General features: G+C 35.7%; 4 protein-coding genes and 1 non-coding gene across 5 annotated transcripts; 3 read left to right on the top strand and 2 right to left on the bottom strand.

Moving 5' to 3' along the window:
- Positions 1 to 637: 637 nt before the first annotated feature.
- On the top strand, positions 638 to 5,437 carry LOC105232722 (uncharacterized). Its single transcript, XM_011214526.4, has 4 exons — positions 638 to 1,506; positions 2,940 to 3,321; positions 3,390 to 3,526; positions 4,367 to 5,437. Exons 1-4 carry the CDS (start codon positions 1,387 to 1,389, stop codon positions 4,454 to 4,456), a joined length of 729 nt encoding a protein of 242 aa, XP_011212828.2. The 5' UTR covers positions 638 to 1,386; the 3' UTR covers positions 4,457 to 5,437.
- A 408-nt stretch (positions 5,438 to 5,845) lies between these two features.
- LOC125778624 (tigger transposable element-derived protein 4-like) lies at positions 5,846 to 8,017 on the bottom strand. Its single transcript, XM_049457220.1, has 2 exons — positions 6,309 to 8,017; positions 5,846 to 6,245 (listed from the first exon to the last, which is right to left on the bottom strand). Exons 1-2 carry the CDS (start codon positions 7,078 to 7,080, stop codon positions 6,241 to 6,243), a joined length of 777 nt encoding a protein of 258 aa, XP_049313177.1. The 5' UTR covers positions 7,081 to 8,017; the 3' UTR covers positions 5,846 to 6,240.
- A 1,057-nt stretch (positions 8,018 to 9,074) lies between these two features.
- On the top strand, positions 9,075 to 9,146 carry Trnaq-cug (transfer RNA glutamine (anticodon CUG)). Its single transcript has one exon. It is a non-coding gene; the product is annotated as a tRNA-Gln (tRNA).
- Positions 9,147 to 9,215: 69 nt separating this feature from the next.
- LOC105232725 (gustatory and odorant receptor 63a) lies at positions 9,216 to 11,900 on the bottom strand. The gene is made up of 7 exons (XM_011214534.4): positions 11,582 to 11,900; positions 11,278 to 11,427; positions 11,032 to 11,214; positions 10,812 to 10,955; positions 10,167 to 10,280; positions 9,632 to 10,072; positions 9,216 to 9,572 (listed from the first exon to the last, which is right to left on the bottom strand). The coding sequence occupies exons 1-7, from the start codon at positions 11,786 to 11,788 to the stop codon at positions 9,354 to 9,356; spliced, it is 1,458 nt and encodes a 485-aa protein (XP_011212836.2). The 5' UTR covers positions 11,789 to 11,900; the 3' UTR covers positions 9,216 to 9,353.
- A 1,366-nt stretch (positions 11,901 to 13,266) lies between these two features.
- On the top strand, positions 13,267 to 15,368 carry LOC105232724 (hsp90 co-chaperone Cdc37). The gene is made up of 4 exons (XM_011214533.4): positions 13,267 to 13,432; positions 13,510 to 13,713; positions 13,779 to 14,438; positions 14,498 to 15,368. Exons 1-4 carry the CDS (start codon positions 13,400 to 13,402, stop codon positions 14,783 to 14,785), a joined length of 1,185 nt encoding a protein of 394 aa, XP_011212835.1. The 5' UTR covers positions 13,267 to 13,399; the 3' UTR covers positions 14,786 to 15,368.
- Positions 15,369 to 15,665: the final 297 nt, after the last annotated feature.

Here is a 15,665-nt window from a genome sequence, read left to right as displayed (position 1 = left end):
TTAGAACTTCTTCAGCTTTGGGCTACACCGTCCGATAGGAATAGCTTCCATTTCAAAGAAAAATCGACTTATGGGTCACCCTATGCTTGCAAACGTTATTTGAAAATCATGATTTTTTGTACCTATTAGTCAATATGTTACAAGGCCTCGGCTCTCCCACATCCAATACAATACTTTTAGTTTCCATTTATTGAAATCTTCTAATATAATATACCCCTAATGTTAAGGGTAATTTTACAAAGAGCTACCTGTACTAAACTTCTCTATATTTCGTCTAATTTTTATTATTAAGTCGTCGCATGACGTAATATTCGTAAGAGCTTTCCAATTCTCGAGCAGCCCTTCGTGACATTCTCAAAGGAAAGCTTCAAAGCGAATATTTACACGAAATATAACCGATGAAGAATGCGATAAACAAAGATAGAAATCGCAACAACGAAAACAAACATAAACAAACACGCGACAGAGTACAAACATACGTGAAAGCACAGAGAAAGCTTTACTGAGATGACCAAAAAGTGTAACGCGCATGTCCTCGACCACAATGAAAGAACACAACAACAAACCACCGTAACGAACGTCAGAAAATACAAAAACTGTCAAGTGGCGGAATTTAGCAAAATAATATTACGCATACGACACGTTGATTCAGACGTCGTGCCACGTACACGACGGCAGCGCGGGGTTAGACGGCCACAGTGGATTCATTCAGAAAAGCTACAGTCGTGCAATGAAAGCAAAAGTTTTTTATAACACTGAAAATTCTAATGGCAGTGAATATGTTGTAACTGTAAAGTGCTCGTACACTCATCGTTAGTATCCGACAAACATTCACGCTGAAGCAAACACCAGTGAAACAAGAGCACGACGCATTAACGGTTTCTGAACGTGGGCGGCCTTAAATGAACGCACACATTGAGCCTTAAGACGTTGAACAAAAGAAACCAACTTAAAGAGTAAGTGTCACCTCGTCGTCGCAGCCTTGCAGCGACAGCGATTAATTAAGTGCATCACCGCCACAAAGGCAGGCCGTCTTCGGTCATCGGTCAAAGCGGCTGGTAGCAACCTGCCAGGGGCGGGCTGAATGGTCAACAGTCACTCTACCACATAGAGCCGTTATATCGATTTAATACGAGCTGTGCAGCGTAGCGGAAGTTGTGCGGGGCATAATTAAGGCAGCGCAACATCACACAAGACTGCAATGTACGCCGCGACTACGGTAGTCGACAACAATACAGCAGCGACCACTAGCAATCGTGCAAAAATCAATTATAATTGAGTAATCCAATTTGGAGGTTTTGCAAAAATACGCCGGAAAGTAATTATATTCATCTAGTGTTATTCGCTTGGTGTGCACTTTAAAGAATTCTCGCAGAAGCAATTAAAATGTTGCTGCCCGAGAAGTCGCCCGCTGCCCATTGGCGCTCCTTTGTGGACCTAATGATGGCACCAGTGTCGCCGAAAAATCTTCGTCTGTCGGCCATACTGATTGGCATTTACCAACTGGTGAGTGTTCCTTACAAAAACAAACTCAATGAAAGGTACATGGAAATATGATCCTTTAGATAAAATATTTAGTAGTTGTTAAAGTTCTAAAAATATGCAGACTTGCATATATGTACCAAAGCTAGTTAGTAGTTATGAGTGTGTATGTGTATGTGCGGTGCAACACAGTGGCACTCCCATGTAATTTGATAGCGAGTTTGTCACTGCAATTGCCACCAAGAAACTTTGACTCAAGTTGACTCAGTCAAATGGGACTAATTGCAGGTGAAATGAATGGGCAAATAAGTTGCTCACAAGCACTACAAACAAATATTCTAATTTAGTTCTAGGCTTTTGTGTAAGATAGTATGCTCCTAACTGTTTAGCTTGAAAATCGATTATTATATTAATGAGAATGAAATGTAACCATTATTCGTTTCGACGTTTCCTTCGTTCATGATATAAATAATGTCATAAATAGCCAAAACTAGAACTGTCATCACTAAAACGGTATCTCCTTTCCAATCGCACTTGAGCAAAGAACATACAAATAGTTTTCAAAAAGTTTTCAAAAAGTTGTTGATATTAATGACGCTCTCTTCGAGGTAATCTTCAATAAATTTACTTATGGTTTTTTTTTATTCTCTAATTCTCCTGAAAGTCTAAAAATATGTGATGCGAGGTGTTTTTGCCTTTATCTGGCAAAGCCATGATTCTATCTCATCTTCTTCTAGACACCTTATGCAACTGGCATCCGGTAAGATGTTCATCTTCCCGCGTGAATACCGATCAGACAGTGTCCAGTTGTCCACCTACCCGTTCCCATTCTACAGTTATTGAGACTGAAGTACCTTTCCCAGCAAGCTCATCAGACTTACAGTTTGCCAGAAACTGTGACCAAACACACTTACCAGTCTAATCATAAAATAAGTCGATGCCAGAGATAAGGGGTCTAAACGTTCCTTCACTAATCTTAAAGTCAGCGAACTCAAAGCTAGTATGACTTCCCTGCTATCGAAGTGGATAGGCCTCACTCTGAAGGCGATGGCAGTGTACTCCTCCAGCCCTAAATTTCTAGATAGTACTTTTTGTTACAGTCTTGATAACTTCGATCAATGCAATAATTAGATACTTTGTGGCAGAAAGCATCCATCTTTTCAAACTGACAGGGACCGGGACATGATTCTGTTGTTATTTTTCATCCATTTGACAAAGCAAAGGATATGTGGACAGAAGAAAGAGTGAAGAATCACATTGTTTCGACGTTGAATTATTTTCAACAACTCAAGGTACTTTAGCTAAGAGTAAAGGCATTGTAAACTAATGTTTCAAGCTTCTGAGTCACCGAAATACATCTGGCTACAATACTTATTTCATTATTAACAAATACAAAATACTTATATGAGTTAGTTGTGTTGTAATTTATAAAAAATGTTCTTTCATAAATTTTCCAGCTTGTCGCCCATTTGTTACTCTTCCTGGTGCTTTTGGGTCTGGCCCATGCGGAACAAATGAAAACTATGCTCGCAATGGATATTGAGGATCAAAAGGATAATGGCTTTTATGACATGTCACCGTTTCGCAATCAATTGCGTCTGCGCACCGCCTCCCAGCTCGTTTCCGTTACCGAAATGTTGCTCTACATACTGACTGCAGTGGCTTCGGTTTATTTGCTCAGCACGATCGCTCTTTTTGCAGGCATATTTAAGAATCGCTCGGAATTCGTACTTCCGTGGTTGGTGGTTGAGTTTATATTCATTGTATCGGCTGCGGTGTTGGTATTTTGGTTACAGAATGAGAAGTTTGTCGACATCATTGGAGGCAAAATATATTACTGTGAGTTTGAAATTGAATTTTCATAACCATTAAATAAGATTTATTTTTTAATCACTAATGCTTTACAGTTATGATATGCTTCACGGTGCTGTCTTTCGATTGCTTGATGTGGTACATCATACATTCTTTTTATCAAAGGCTACGGACCATGAACAAGTTGCGGGAGATTGCTACTGTCGCAATACCCTGCCCGCCACCTGGATCGGTGAGTACATAAAACCCGTGTTACCATAATTATTGGATCCGCAATCAATATGACAATGGTAAAATTGGAACACAATTTGTTTTCCACTGCTGATCTCGTTACTATTAAATCTATCAATGGCCAATGCAGTCCGTTCCGATTGCGTAGGCTTGTTATATGACTCGTAAGAGATGGTAAAATTCGGTTTCTTCGGTTTCGACTCATTTAGAGCGCATTCGCTAGATTAAGTGACAGTTTCGACCAATACCCTTTGTACCCAAAACATTGTGAGTCGATCCATAAGAGATGTTGAGACCCCATGCTATCTTTTTGTTGCTTACACGACGATTTTCAAGCACTGTTTCTTTAACATTTTCGATGTTATCAGCATTAAGAGAATCGGATGGACGACTCGCATGAGGCAAGTTTACAAGGACTTCCCGACCTTCGCTAATAATTAAGCAAACTCCCCGAAACACTTCTACAACATTTCCAACTATTCCGTAGCCTTGATTCCATTGAAAACACAAAATTTCTAGCAAACACCTGGTTCAATTGTTTATTTTCATGGTCAAAATTGCGAACAATCTTTTTACGTCGAAAACATACACTAATTGGCATATAGACTTAGAAAAAAAAATTATCGATGATCGACCGGTCCGGGTCCGATTTGATCAGATAGTATTTTTCCAATAAAATCACTTTTATATATCCTGAATATTCGATCTATCATATGCGGAAAGCCGAAAAATTCTTAAGGAAACTACCTTAAAAATTACTAAAGATTCCAAACAATTTGCTTTTATATTTAAATATTATAACAAAAAGTATTTATAATTTGAAATATTCCCCGTCTTTCAGATACCCTTCCATTTCCGGCGGGAGAACATGTATCTTGGCAGCAACGGCTACAAGCATATACTCTCTGAATCACCCGATGGAAACTATTAAAATAAATGTTGAATAAAAAGCAATTGCAACTCAAAAAGGTTTAAGAAAGTAAACACGAAATCTACAGCACCTGACACTCTATAAAATCCCGTGATTCCTTCGGCATGCGCGATTTCTTTACGACACGCTTCACAGCTTATTTGTACCAGCAACTCAGTGGAAAAAGAGAAATTTTAATAAAAAGTAGAAAGTAAAAAATAATAAATAAGAAAACAAAAACTGCATGCAATATACTCGGCCTTATTATGTATTACTATCATTATTGTTGTTGCTGTTATTGTGATATTTTGCTGGGAGCTGGGCGAAAGCTTTAATATACATACATACCATATGTACAATTACTTATATAAATTATTATATTATTATATTGTATTATTGTATATTTTATTTTTTGTCTTTCTGTTTTTTTTTTTTTTAATTTTTTAAGAAATTTCTTAAAGAAGTATATAGTATAAAAATAGTATCTTCAGATTTTTTCTTCAAATGCTTGGTTTAATAAGGCTTTTTCAACTTCCATTTGTATTTTAAAATCTCTCACCTAGTAATCATGTTAGATAAGCTATTTTATAAACAACCACAAGCTATGTACACACATACATATATATTCTTATATGTGCATGGAGTGAGTGGTAAATGCTATTACATGCATAAATACATACAAAAGTATATGAAACCAATATTTTTAATCTCAGTGCAAAATTTGTACGGAATGATACACGTAACTGTAATTAAATACGATTAAATACGAATGTTTTTGCAAATACATATGTACATGTGGTAAGAGGAGTGATATGTACTCGTATTGTGTCATTTGTATTCATTTGGGGAGTGAAAAATGATGCTAAAATAAAGGAGCAGCAAACATATGTACACATAATAATAGTAATAATAATGTTATTAAGTCAAACGCATGTAAATGCTTGGTTAACGCTATTTTATTCAATTAAACCCAATAAAGTTATGGAGACGAAATTATATCAATTTATATGTTTTATTTGAATTATGAAGGAGCGGAAGAAAGTGTGGAAATACAGCAAATTTCAACAAATTTTAGAACAAACTTAATTTTAATCGGTGAGTTTGTATGGCAGCTTTAGGCTATAATGGTCTGATCTGAAAAATTTCTTCACGGATTTTGTCGTTGCTTCGGACAATAATCCGTGACAAATTTCATGAAGATACCTTGTCAAATAAAACAGTTTTCATACAAGGACTCGATTTTTATCGATCATTTTGTATGGCAGCCATATCCCATAATGGTCCTGTATCGGTGATTCCGACAAAAGCTAAACTTCTTAGAGAGAAAAATACGCAAAGTTTCAGATTGATATCTGGAAAACTGAAGGACTTAATATTCCCTGTTCAGATATACATATATGTACATACAGTGGAACTTCCCTAACTCGAATGTCCAAGGGACAGAAAGTAGAGTTCGAGTTACGGAAAATTCGAATTAAGGAAAATACACTAAGTTGAGTTCAAATTTATTTACATATGTATGTATGTACATGTTTATTTAAAAAGACAGTTTGTAATACATATGTAGTATATATATAAATGTATATAAATTCTTATTGGAAAAAATTGGTAATTTTTTTTTTGTTTAAATACGGACCATTTCTCTTTCTCTATAAAATGTTCCACTACATTTATTGACGCATGGGAACATTTTCTTTTGACGAAGTAAAATTTCTTAGGGTCTGGATAGCAGAATACGATTGATTAAATGTGGGTATAGTTTCAGTTGTTGTTACAACCTCGCTTTCACTAGAGACTTCCTCCTCTTAGTCTGAAACAATAGATTATTTGTGTTGAACAATGCTACAATTTACAAATTTTACTTTAGACTTACCTTTTCCAGAAGGAACTAGATTTTCCATGACGCTATCTAAAATGTCTTCATCTGTTGGGAATCCCATTGTTTGCACACCATGGTCAGTATCGACGTAATCATCAAAAGACACATTATCGGTTCCCATTGCCGTTCGATATGTGGTCCAAATTTGTTTCAATTCAGACAATGGAAGATTGTCTTCTTCATCCCAGTCATCCGTAGTAGCATTCTGCATTAACTCACCTTTAGCAAAACCAGCCTTTCTAAAACAATTGCTGATTGTTTGTGGTTTTACACCCAAATTCCAGGTTTTGTTTAGATCCCTGATTGCATCAAGTAAGGACACAGTCGTAGGAGTTGGTTCTTCCATATGGGCCAAAACTTTCATCACAATTCGTTTTCTATAATGTTGCTTGAGATTTTGAATAATCCCTTGGTCCATTGGTTGTAGAACAGACGTCAAATTAGGAGGAAAATATTGCAGTTTAATGTTTTTTAAGTTTGCTTGTACATTTTTAGGATGTGCCGGACAATTGTCAACGAACAGTAGTATTTTCCTATTTTGGGCAACAAAGACTTTATCTAGACTTTTGAGCCACTTATCATAAATTTCACTTGTCATCCACGCTTTTTTGTTGTACTCATAGTCCACATCAAGTGATTTTATACCCTTAAAACAACCTGGGTTTTTTGACTTCCGATAACTAGCAATTTCAACTTTTCTGAACCACTCATATTGCTTGCAACCATAACGGTAATTCTCTCCTTGCTGTTTTTGCCACCAAAGCATTTTTGACCTTTAAAGGCTAATGTTTTATTGGGTAAACATTTAAAAAAAATGCCCGTTTCATCTGCATTAAAAATATCGTTTTCGTGGCATTGTGTGATTAAATCTGGATAAACGTTTTTTTTTCCAATCTTCACTAGACTGTAAATCGGCTGAAGCACTTTCTCCACAAATCGACATTTGTGCGATATTATGCCTTTTTTTAAATTTATCTAACTACCCTACACTAGCAGAAAAATTTTCGCAACCCAAAGCAATCGCAAATTCTTTAGCTTTTCCTCTGATTAAGGTTCCCGAGAGAGGAAGATTTTTCTCACGTGCGGTAGTAACCCACTTAAGCATAGCTTGATCAACATCATTATTGACGCAAGTTGTAATCCTTTTTCGTTTGGAGTTAAAATTATAGTCACCTTTTTGTTCTAAGAGTTTGTCTTTGTTTTTCAAAATGGTTGATAACGTATTAGGAGGAATCCCAAATATTTGTGCAATGTTTTCTTTTTGTTTTCGCCCTTTTCTACCTCGGCAATTAGCTTTAACTTTTCCTTAAGCGTTAAACACTTTACACTTCGTTTTGATGTCATTTTAGTCCAATATCACTACAAAAATTGACAATTTTCACCACCGTTCTAACAACAACTGATACAATCTTATGTAAGTGCTAAGAAATTTAAAATACAAGTCGTTATCTGTCGCCGACTCGCAGCTCGGTAATTCCCCGAAATTGCGGTAGGTGTTTCCCCGAAAAATTCGAGTTACGCTTGGTTACCGCTGCAGTTTCTGTGACATTTTAGTTCGTGTTTTAGAAATATTCGGGTAACAGAAATTCGACTTATAGGGAAAAAATTACATAGTGATGTTATAAAAACGTATTTTGTTCTTAAGAAAATTCGATATAGAGAATATTTCGAGCTACGGAAGTTCGAGTTAGAGAAGTTTCACTGTATATATAAGTAGAACCTAAGGTCTGAGAAATCACATAAGTAGTAGAGGTTTCGATATGAATTATTTAAGGCTTGATTTTTGGACATAACTACTGCCTTTTAAAGGGTATGTGTTAATTCGTTAGCCTATTTGAGTTTCAGCCAGGCTCATAAGGCTCTAAGTGCCGTTGTAGCAAAGCGGTTTGCTTTTGAAATCAGCCTGGGATATTCTACATCATCATCCCTACTAAATTCATGTCGTATTATTTTAAGAAAATTTAAATGAAACATATTCCTCTCCATGTTGTCAAGGCGTTCTCCCGCTTAAAATATCTTTCTAAAATGAATCACAAAGAGCACCTTTGTCAAAACTAACCAAAGTATAGGCTGGACATATAGTGGTGAGAACGTAGAGTAAAGAACTAGAAATATTTTTTAATAAAATTTTCCAACAAATAATATTTTTTTTTTTTTAAATAATGGCTTCTCTTCCAAAATTGTGTAAAAAGAAGAAAACAATGTATTCAAGCACTAGCACTCTGTGCAGTATTTTGCAAAATAACAAAAATCATATTACAAAATCCAATTCGAAGTAAATTGGATTAAACCCATATTCTTATATTGCCTCTTCATGTGCTAATGAATGATAAATCCTCAAATGAAGCTTTCGGTAACAATTTATTCTGCAACACAAGCATATAAGTATTATCTGACGAGCTATAATTGGAGAAATTCAAGCCGAGGTTGGAAGCGTTTCAATTGTTCAGGCCCGTAATAATTTTGTTTTTAATAATTATTTACTTGGTAATGAAACAACAAATAGAAATCGTATTAGAACCACCCTTTTCAGTGGAAGCACCTCAATCAGAGAACGTAAAGACATATATTCTACGTTCTCTGCCTCAATTGCAGTGTGATGGCATAAGTTATAGTCTACTTTTAGGAGAGCGTTCTCGCTGCAATTGCAAAGTACTCACATCAGAGAATATGAAACAAACTCTGCTTCGTGTGCTCTCTAGCATGCGCATAGCTCAATTACTGAGCTCATATACGTACAGTGTACGTGTTGTGATAAGCGGTTCCATGGTGTAATGGTTAGCACTCTGGACTCTGAATCCAGCGATCCGAGTTCAAATCTCGGTGGAACCTAAGATTCTATTTTTACATTTATTTTATTTTTTACCCTTCTTCTATATTACCATTTTGTCCAAAATTAAATTATTCATTGAGCACTAAATATGTCGTTACTTTATTTGCCAAATCCTACTTTATTCAATATTTCCCAAAAAATGTGTTCCTTATATCAAAATCCCTTAATAATATTGTTAGAATATCAAAAATATGGTTTCAAATTCTTTATCCCTTCCTGCCACGTGCCGGCGGTGGCATCTTAGTCGTTGTGGTTGTTGTTGTCGATGTTGTACTGGTGGTGGTTAGTTCGTCCTCAGCACTTTCCAGCATCATGTCGGTGGCTAACTCGGCCACCGAAACGTTCATGTGCCGACCGGTGTCGGTGGGTATGCTAATTTGGAACTGCAGCAAGACAACTAGATAAGTGACCATGGTGGTGAGCAGCTGCAGGATAAATTCAATTAGTTCATATTATGCCATTCTAAAGAAACGTTTCCACTCACGCCTTTGAAAAGATTTCTGTTCACATCGAAGAATCCACCACAATTGATATTCGACGGATTCATTTCCGTAGCGCGTATGAACATATTTATCTCCGTCTGCGCGTCCGAGTTCATCCAATTCAGTTCGACCATCAACAGCTTTTTCTGGAAATTCGTGCGCACATTGAAGGAGGCGTAATGAGCTTTATCGCAAATGTAGAAAAGCAAAAAAACATTCCAAATAGCCGTTATAGCCAAACCGATATCCTTAATGCCAAAGCCTTCGGAGAGCTGTGACATGAGTCCGTAAACGGAGAGTGTGATGATGAAAAACAGATACAAATTGATAAAAGTGAAAGTATAGCAGGTCGCATTGCCGGTATCGCGTGTCAATTTGCTCAAACGTAACCACAAGGCGCGATAATCGGCGACCATGGCGGCGGGACCTATGTGACGGAGTGCCTATATCATAAAAGAGAGGCGGGTTTGTGTGTAGATTTTCGGAAACTTAATTGATAAAAGACGTTTTTTGCAAAACCTCTTTTTTCTGACTTACCCTTTGAAAGCGTTCGCCCAGTATATTGGCCGTCATGCTGAGACTTTCGCATATTATGAACCACCAAGCTCCTAGCATGGCAGACAAGTTATCTAAGATGCAGTATGGAATTACCTATAATTATTTATGAAACAAAACATTTTATTTTCATTTAACTACTAAAATTCTGTAGTTATTAGGGATACCCTTAAAAGGTGGATGAGACTAATAATCAGAAAGAAAGAAAAGAATTTAATTACTTATATGTATATTCCTAGAACAAGCATAAATTTATCGAAATTCAGCAAAGATTCAGGTAATGTGAAAAAATAAACAGTCCCTGAGGTCAGAGAAAATGAAAGCGATTACAACGACGAATGAAACGTTCAAGCTATATCAGTATTATTTCTTCTCTCCCGTATGTTCCAGTACTGTCTTCTAAGACTCATTCGATGGTTTCTGACATAGAAATTCTTCAAAAAATAATAATAATAATGCGATTTCCACTCCCTTGAAAAGTATCTGATGCTAAACTAGGAAATATTATTCAGTTTTAGATTCTTCGGAGTATATGAAGGACTTCATAGGAAAATATATTTTCGAGGAAACACATTTAATTAGGATACGTTTTTACACTCCTTGGAAATGTGAATGAATGAAACTTACTTGAATTATTTGAAAATCCGCCATCGTTATATGCGTTATGACGACCGATAAAATGGATAAAATCGGCAAAACCACCGCAATCATAGTTGTTTTACGACGCAAATTCAAGGGCATGCTGTGACCTGATATTTGGTAATACAAAATCTAAAAATTCAAACAAGAAGCAAAAGAGTTTTTTGGGGTTTCCTTGAGCCGAAATATATAGTTCAATCAAATTTACCTCAAAGTCATCCCAATCATTCCACAATTTAGCGATTTTACGCGCCTCCCACCATAATATTGGAATCAATATTAGCGGTAAAATATTTACGAGAAATAAATATGCAATTACGGCTTCCTCAAAAGGTCCACTCAGTGACGTCACAATACTTATACGATTTTTAGCAACATAAGTAACAAAAACCTAAGCAATTAAAAAAAACAATGGAAATCCAATTTTTTCTAGAGTTTTATGAATAAATTTTACCGATAGAAGTATAAAGAAGGCAAACGAATAGCCGAAAGCAATGGAATTTATGCGAAATTTGGCCTTGCCAGGCTCCCGGCGTGTTATGGGTAAAACTCCGAGCATATGCAAAAACCATTGTATTGGCGCAATATTATTGTAAAAAATATTCTAGGTAAAATAAATTTGAAAGTTAAGTTAGGTTATGTTGGGTTGGGTGATAGGTTATACCACTGCTTGAAAAATATAGATAAGATATCTCAAGTATCTCAGGAAAAATTTTTATTTTTATTTCCTATTCTTCAAATAATTTAGTTCCACTTACGGCCCGGAAATTTTCATTCAATGTGGTTATAGTTCCGACCGATGCTCGACTACCACTGCTACTATTCACATCGTAAAACGGATTGTCCTCCTTATCCAGCAAACCAGTTGAATACTTCCGTAGACCGTTACCCTGACCGTTAAAAGTGGGCTTGACATTTAAGAAGACGGTATCATGCTTTTTCCGACGATTATAACTGTTAAACATTATTTTGAAAAATAATTCCTAGTTCTTAACTTAAGTTCGACAGTAGTACTAAAACCGTAACCGTAACGTAAACCTTTCCGATTAATCACCAAAATCGTACTATGTCCTTGTTCATTGTTGTCTGACATTAAGAAAGCTTGTTCCCTGAAAGAGGCGGTCAAGTGTGGACATTAAAAATGTATTACTTTTATTAGTGTTGGTATTTGTATTTTATACTTTTATTTACATTTGGCTCGTTAAACGTCAACACAGTATAAATTTCATAGCCAGACACGAGCGGTGACGCGAAGACGTTGCAGAAGGGACATTGAAAATTTCTTGGCGTGCAGCAACTTGACCTTAACCCAGAATTACATACAAACGCATATCCTAACGTTGAATAGAAATATATATGTATGTATGTGTATCAAAGTTGGTGCATCTGAATGTAGACACATACATACATACATACTTACATATGTATGTAAGTACCTACTAGCTTTCCTAAATAGTTTAAAATAGATAAACAATTGAAACTAGCCCGTGTTATTTATTTATTTCACGTAGAATCAAAACTCATTGTTAAAGGCAACTTAAACCATTCGTGTCAGTTCATATACCGACTGGAGTCAAATCCGAAGTTGTAGAAGCTACATCGATAGACCAAAGCTTTCAGCGGGACTCCTCAGGAAAATAAACGTTTTTCATAAAATCTATCCGCTTGCTTAAGCATCTTTAAGTTTGTAGGACGTTCTACCTAATTTGCAAAATAACAACAATGATCTACATTTTACTTCAATTATTTGGTAAATAATAAAGATCTTTCTTAAATGTGTTATTTGTCCTTTATGAATTTAGTTATGACGTCATAATCTTTCTTTTTTCTTATTTTTATTCCATTACAAAATATGGTAACACTATTTTTTTGCTTGTTTACAACCACTTTCTTATTTTATGAATTTTAACTAAAGTTTGATATGGAATTAAAGTTATTTTTGCACGATTTAATATAAAATAAATTAATAGAAACGAATTAGTGTAGTGTTAGTGGATATAAAAGTATAAAATATAAGTGTAAAATTTATTATAAATCGGAGAAACACGCATTTTAAATAGTTGATTTTTTGAACTTTAAATGCTAATATCTCAAAAACCATAAATCAGCGGTAACTATATGTACATATATAAATTCTTGATCTGGAGGACCTCCTCTATCCTTACATACATTTTAACTCCGAAATCTGGGGATGCTATTCTAAATCGCAGCCGTCCTTTCAAAATACCATATTGACTTAACGCAGATTATAACTGTTTATTAAAAAAAAAAAATCATTAATAATTTATAATCGAGTGATATTTTTAGCTTATACATACTTTTATCTCAATTATGTTTAAAGCCCCACCCTGTGTTGGGATGTTCCATCAAAAATTCCTCTGGTCCCTTTTCAAAATACCCAAATTACTATCTGTCATTCGTTATTTTCTTTTGACTTACATTCAAAATTTTAGCATAAATGTCAAAAGAAAATTCTAGTAAATTCAGCGGTAGAGGAAAAGTTGAGAATTTCGTATAAAGTATTTGTTTGTGAAAAATTTAGTTATAGAAGATAAAAAAATCACTCAAATTCAACTATGGTAGACTACAGTAAATGGAAGAATATTGAAGTGAGTAGAGAGCACAAAAAATCATTGCAAAACTGGTTACTATTATTTCGTATGAATTTGTCAAATATTTCGAACAGATCTCCGATGATGAGGATGACACACATCCCAACATCGACACTCCTTCATTGTTCCGTTGGCGTCATCAGGCCCGTGTCGAACGCATGGCTGAAATGGAACGCGAAAAGGAAGAGTTCAAAAAGAAGAAGCAATCATATCAGGCTCGTTTGATGGATGTCAAAGAACGCATACAAAAGAAGGAAGGCGACGAAGCGGAACTTAAGGTAAAACATTTATTGTTTTAATTTTTGCCAAAAGCATGTCACTGATCATGTCTGGCACCTTTTAGAAAGAGTTGGAAAAAATTGAAAAGGAGGGCAAAGATATCGATCGGCAGGAGGATGAACTGATCAATAAAGAGAAGAAGGCGCCTTGGAATGTGGATACAATCAGCAAACCTGGGTTCGAAAAAACTGTTTTGAATAAACAGGCTGTAAGGAAACCTGATGAGAATCTCTCGGAAGAAGAGAAAGAGGCAAGAATGAAGAAATTTGTAAAGGAAAACGAAAAATTATGCAAGCAATATGGTATGCTACGGAAGTACGATGATTCCAAACGTTTCCTGCAGCAACATCTCGATCTTGTTTGTGAGGAGACTGCAAATTACCTAGTCATTTGGTCCATAAATTTAGAAATGGAAGAAAAGCACGAGCTTATGGCGCATGTGGCGCATCAGTGCATTTGTATGCAATACATATTAGAGCTTGCGAAGCAATTAGATGTTGATCCACGTGCCTGTGTTAGTTCATTCTTCTCCAAAATTCAAAATTGTGTGCCAGAGTACAAGGAACAGTTCGAAAGTGAAATTAAAGGTTTCAAAGATCGCATAACAAAACGAGCGCAAGAAAAAATCAAGGAAGCTTTAGCCGAAGCAGAGGAGGAGGAGAAGGCAGCGCGACTTGGACCTGGTGGATTGGATCCTGCAGAAGTCTTTGAAACACTACCAGAAGTATGTAAATGATCAAATTTAAAAAATGCAGAATTGTATTAAAGTCAATTTTTGTTTAGAGCCTTCAAAAATGTTTTGAATCGCGTGATATCGAACTGCTTCAAAAAACCATAACCGAAATGCCTGTTGAGGAAGCCAAATACCATATGAAACGTTGCGTGGATTCTGGCCTCTGGGTGCCAAATGCGGGAGATGCTGAAATTGGCGAATCTGAGGAGAAGGATTCCGATTCAGGAAACAAAGAAGCAGGGGATGTTAAAAGTAAAAGTGAATCCGGCGATGATAAGCTCGATAAAACGGTAGATGAGCCTATCTATACGGGCGTCAGTACCAATGATTTGGATTGATTGTTCGTTGAAGCCGTAAACTAACAATTTTCTTGAATAAATTGAAGCACTTTTGATTGGAAGTAGATGAGAGTTAGATAATACAAAAATGTACAAGATAAATAAACAAACAGCAGATGTTAGAGAAAATGTTGGTCATGTCAAATATATGCAAACACACACATTATTACATTTAAAGCGGTTTTCCTAAATGTCTTGTGCTGTTCAAACAAACTTAAAAAAATTCGAAAAATCAAAATATTAAAGGCAAATATAGGTGTGTGTTATCAACTTAACCACAATGATGCTGCTACATTGAGCTCATTACAGAAACGTTTAGCTATATAGGAGCACGAATGATGGAATTTTTGTTCTCCAATCAAGACATTGTTTCAGTTTTAGTATTGATACACAATAGATAACATTTAGTTATTATTTGTAAAAATTCATATAAAATGTTCAGAATGTGAGTAGACTTACATTATTTGTTTTTATTATTTTATATGTAAAAAAACATTAAATACAATTCATTTCTTCATCTTTGTACGTACATAGATTTAAGTTCCTTTTGAAAATGCTCTCAATAAATTAAAGTTGACCTTAACTAGCGAGATATTTATACTACCAAAGCAAAAAGTGGGGTTCAAACATTATGAAGTGTGTCAGAAGGATGTCTGTCATTGGGTTTTAAAAGTTATAGTCAGTTGTGTTACCAGCTATCCGTTCCCACAGCAGTCGGGTGTACTTAGACGGAACGAACCCAGATTTTTTTCCGCCAAGGACCGTCAACTCGGCACCACTTCACGAAATTAGTTAGAGAATAATTTCTGCCGTTTCAATAAAAATCTATCGCGGCTTATTTCTTCACATCAATCACGACAACCGGTTGGATACGTAACCT

Source organism: Bactrocera dorsalis, chromosome 5, assembly GCF_023373825.1.
Source record: "Bactrocera dorsalis isolate Fly_Bdor chromosome 5, ASM2337382v1, whole genome shotgun sequence".
Lineage (NCBI taxonomy): Eukaryota > Metazoa > Arthropoda > Insecta > Diptera > Tephritidae > Bactrocera > Bactrocera dorsalis.
The sequence above is the reverse complement of the archived record's forward strand: the minus strand, read 5'-3'. Positions and strand labels throughout refer to the sequence as shown.

Bases quoted from the DNA above. Each gene is read 5' to 3' on its own strand.
- LOC105232722 (XM_011214526.4), top strand. From the start codon at position 1,387: ATGTTGCTGCCCGAGAAGTCGCCCGCTGCCCATTGGCGCTCCTTTGTG. The intron at 1,507-2,939 runs GTGAGTGTTCCT...TAAATTTTCCAG, and splicing joins TGATTGGCATTTACCAACTG to CTTGTCGCCCATTTGTTACT. The intron at 3,527-4,366 runs GTGAGTACATAA...CCCGTCTTTCAG, and splicing joins CCTGCCCGCCACCTGGATCG to ATACCCTTCCATTTCCGGCG.
- LOC125778624 (XM_049457220.1), bottom strand. From the start codon at position 7,080: ATGCTTTGGTGGCAAAAACAGCAAGGAGAGAATTACCGTTATGGTTGC.
- LOC105232725 (XM_011214534.4), bottom strand. From the start codon at position 11,788: ATGTTTAACAGTTATAATCGTCGGAAAAAGCATGATACCGTCTTCTTA. The intron at 11,428-11,581 runs GTAAGTGGAACT...TATTTTACCTAG, and splicing joins TGAATGAAAATTTCCGGGCC to AATATTTTTTACAATAATAT. The intron at 10,281-10,811 runs GTAAGTTTCATT...AAATAATTATAG, and splicing joins CGGATTTTCAAATAATTCAA to GTAATTCCATACTGCATCTT.
- LOC105232724 (XM_011214533.4), top strand. From the start codon at position 13,400: ATGGTAGACTACAGTAAATGGAAGAATATTGAA. The intron at 13,714-13,778 runs GTAAAACATTTA...GGCACCTTTTAG, and splicing joins GCGACGAAGCGGAACTTAAG to AAAGAGTTGGAAAAAATTGA. The intron at 14,439-14,497 runs GTATGTAAATGA...ATTTTTGTTTAG, and splicing joins TCTTTGAAACACTACCAGAA to AGCCTTCAAAAATGTTTTGA.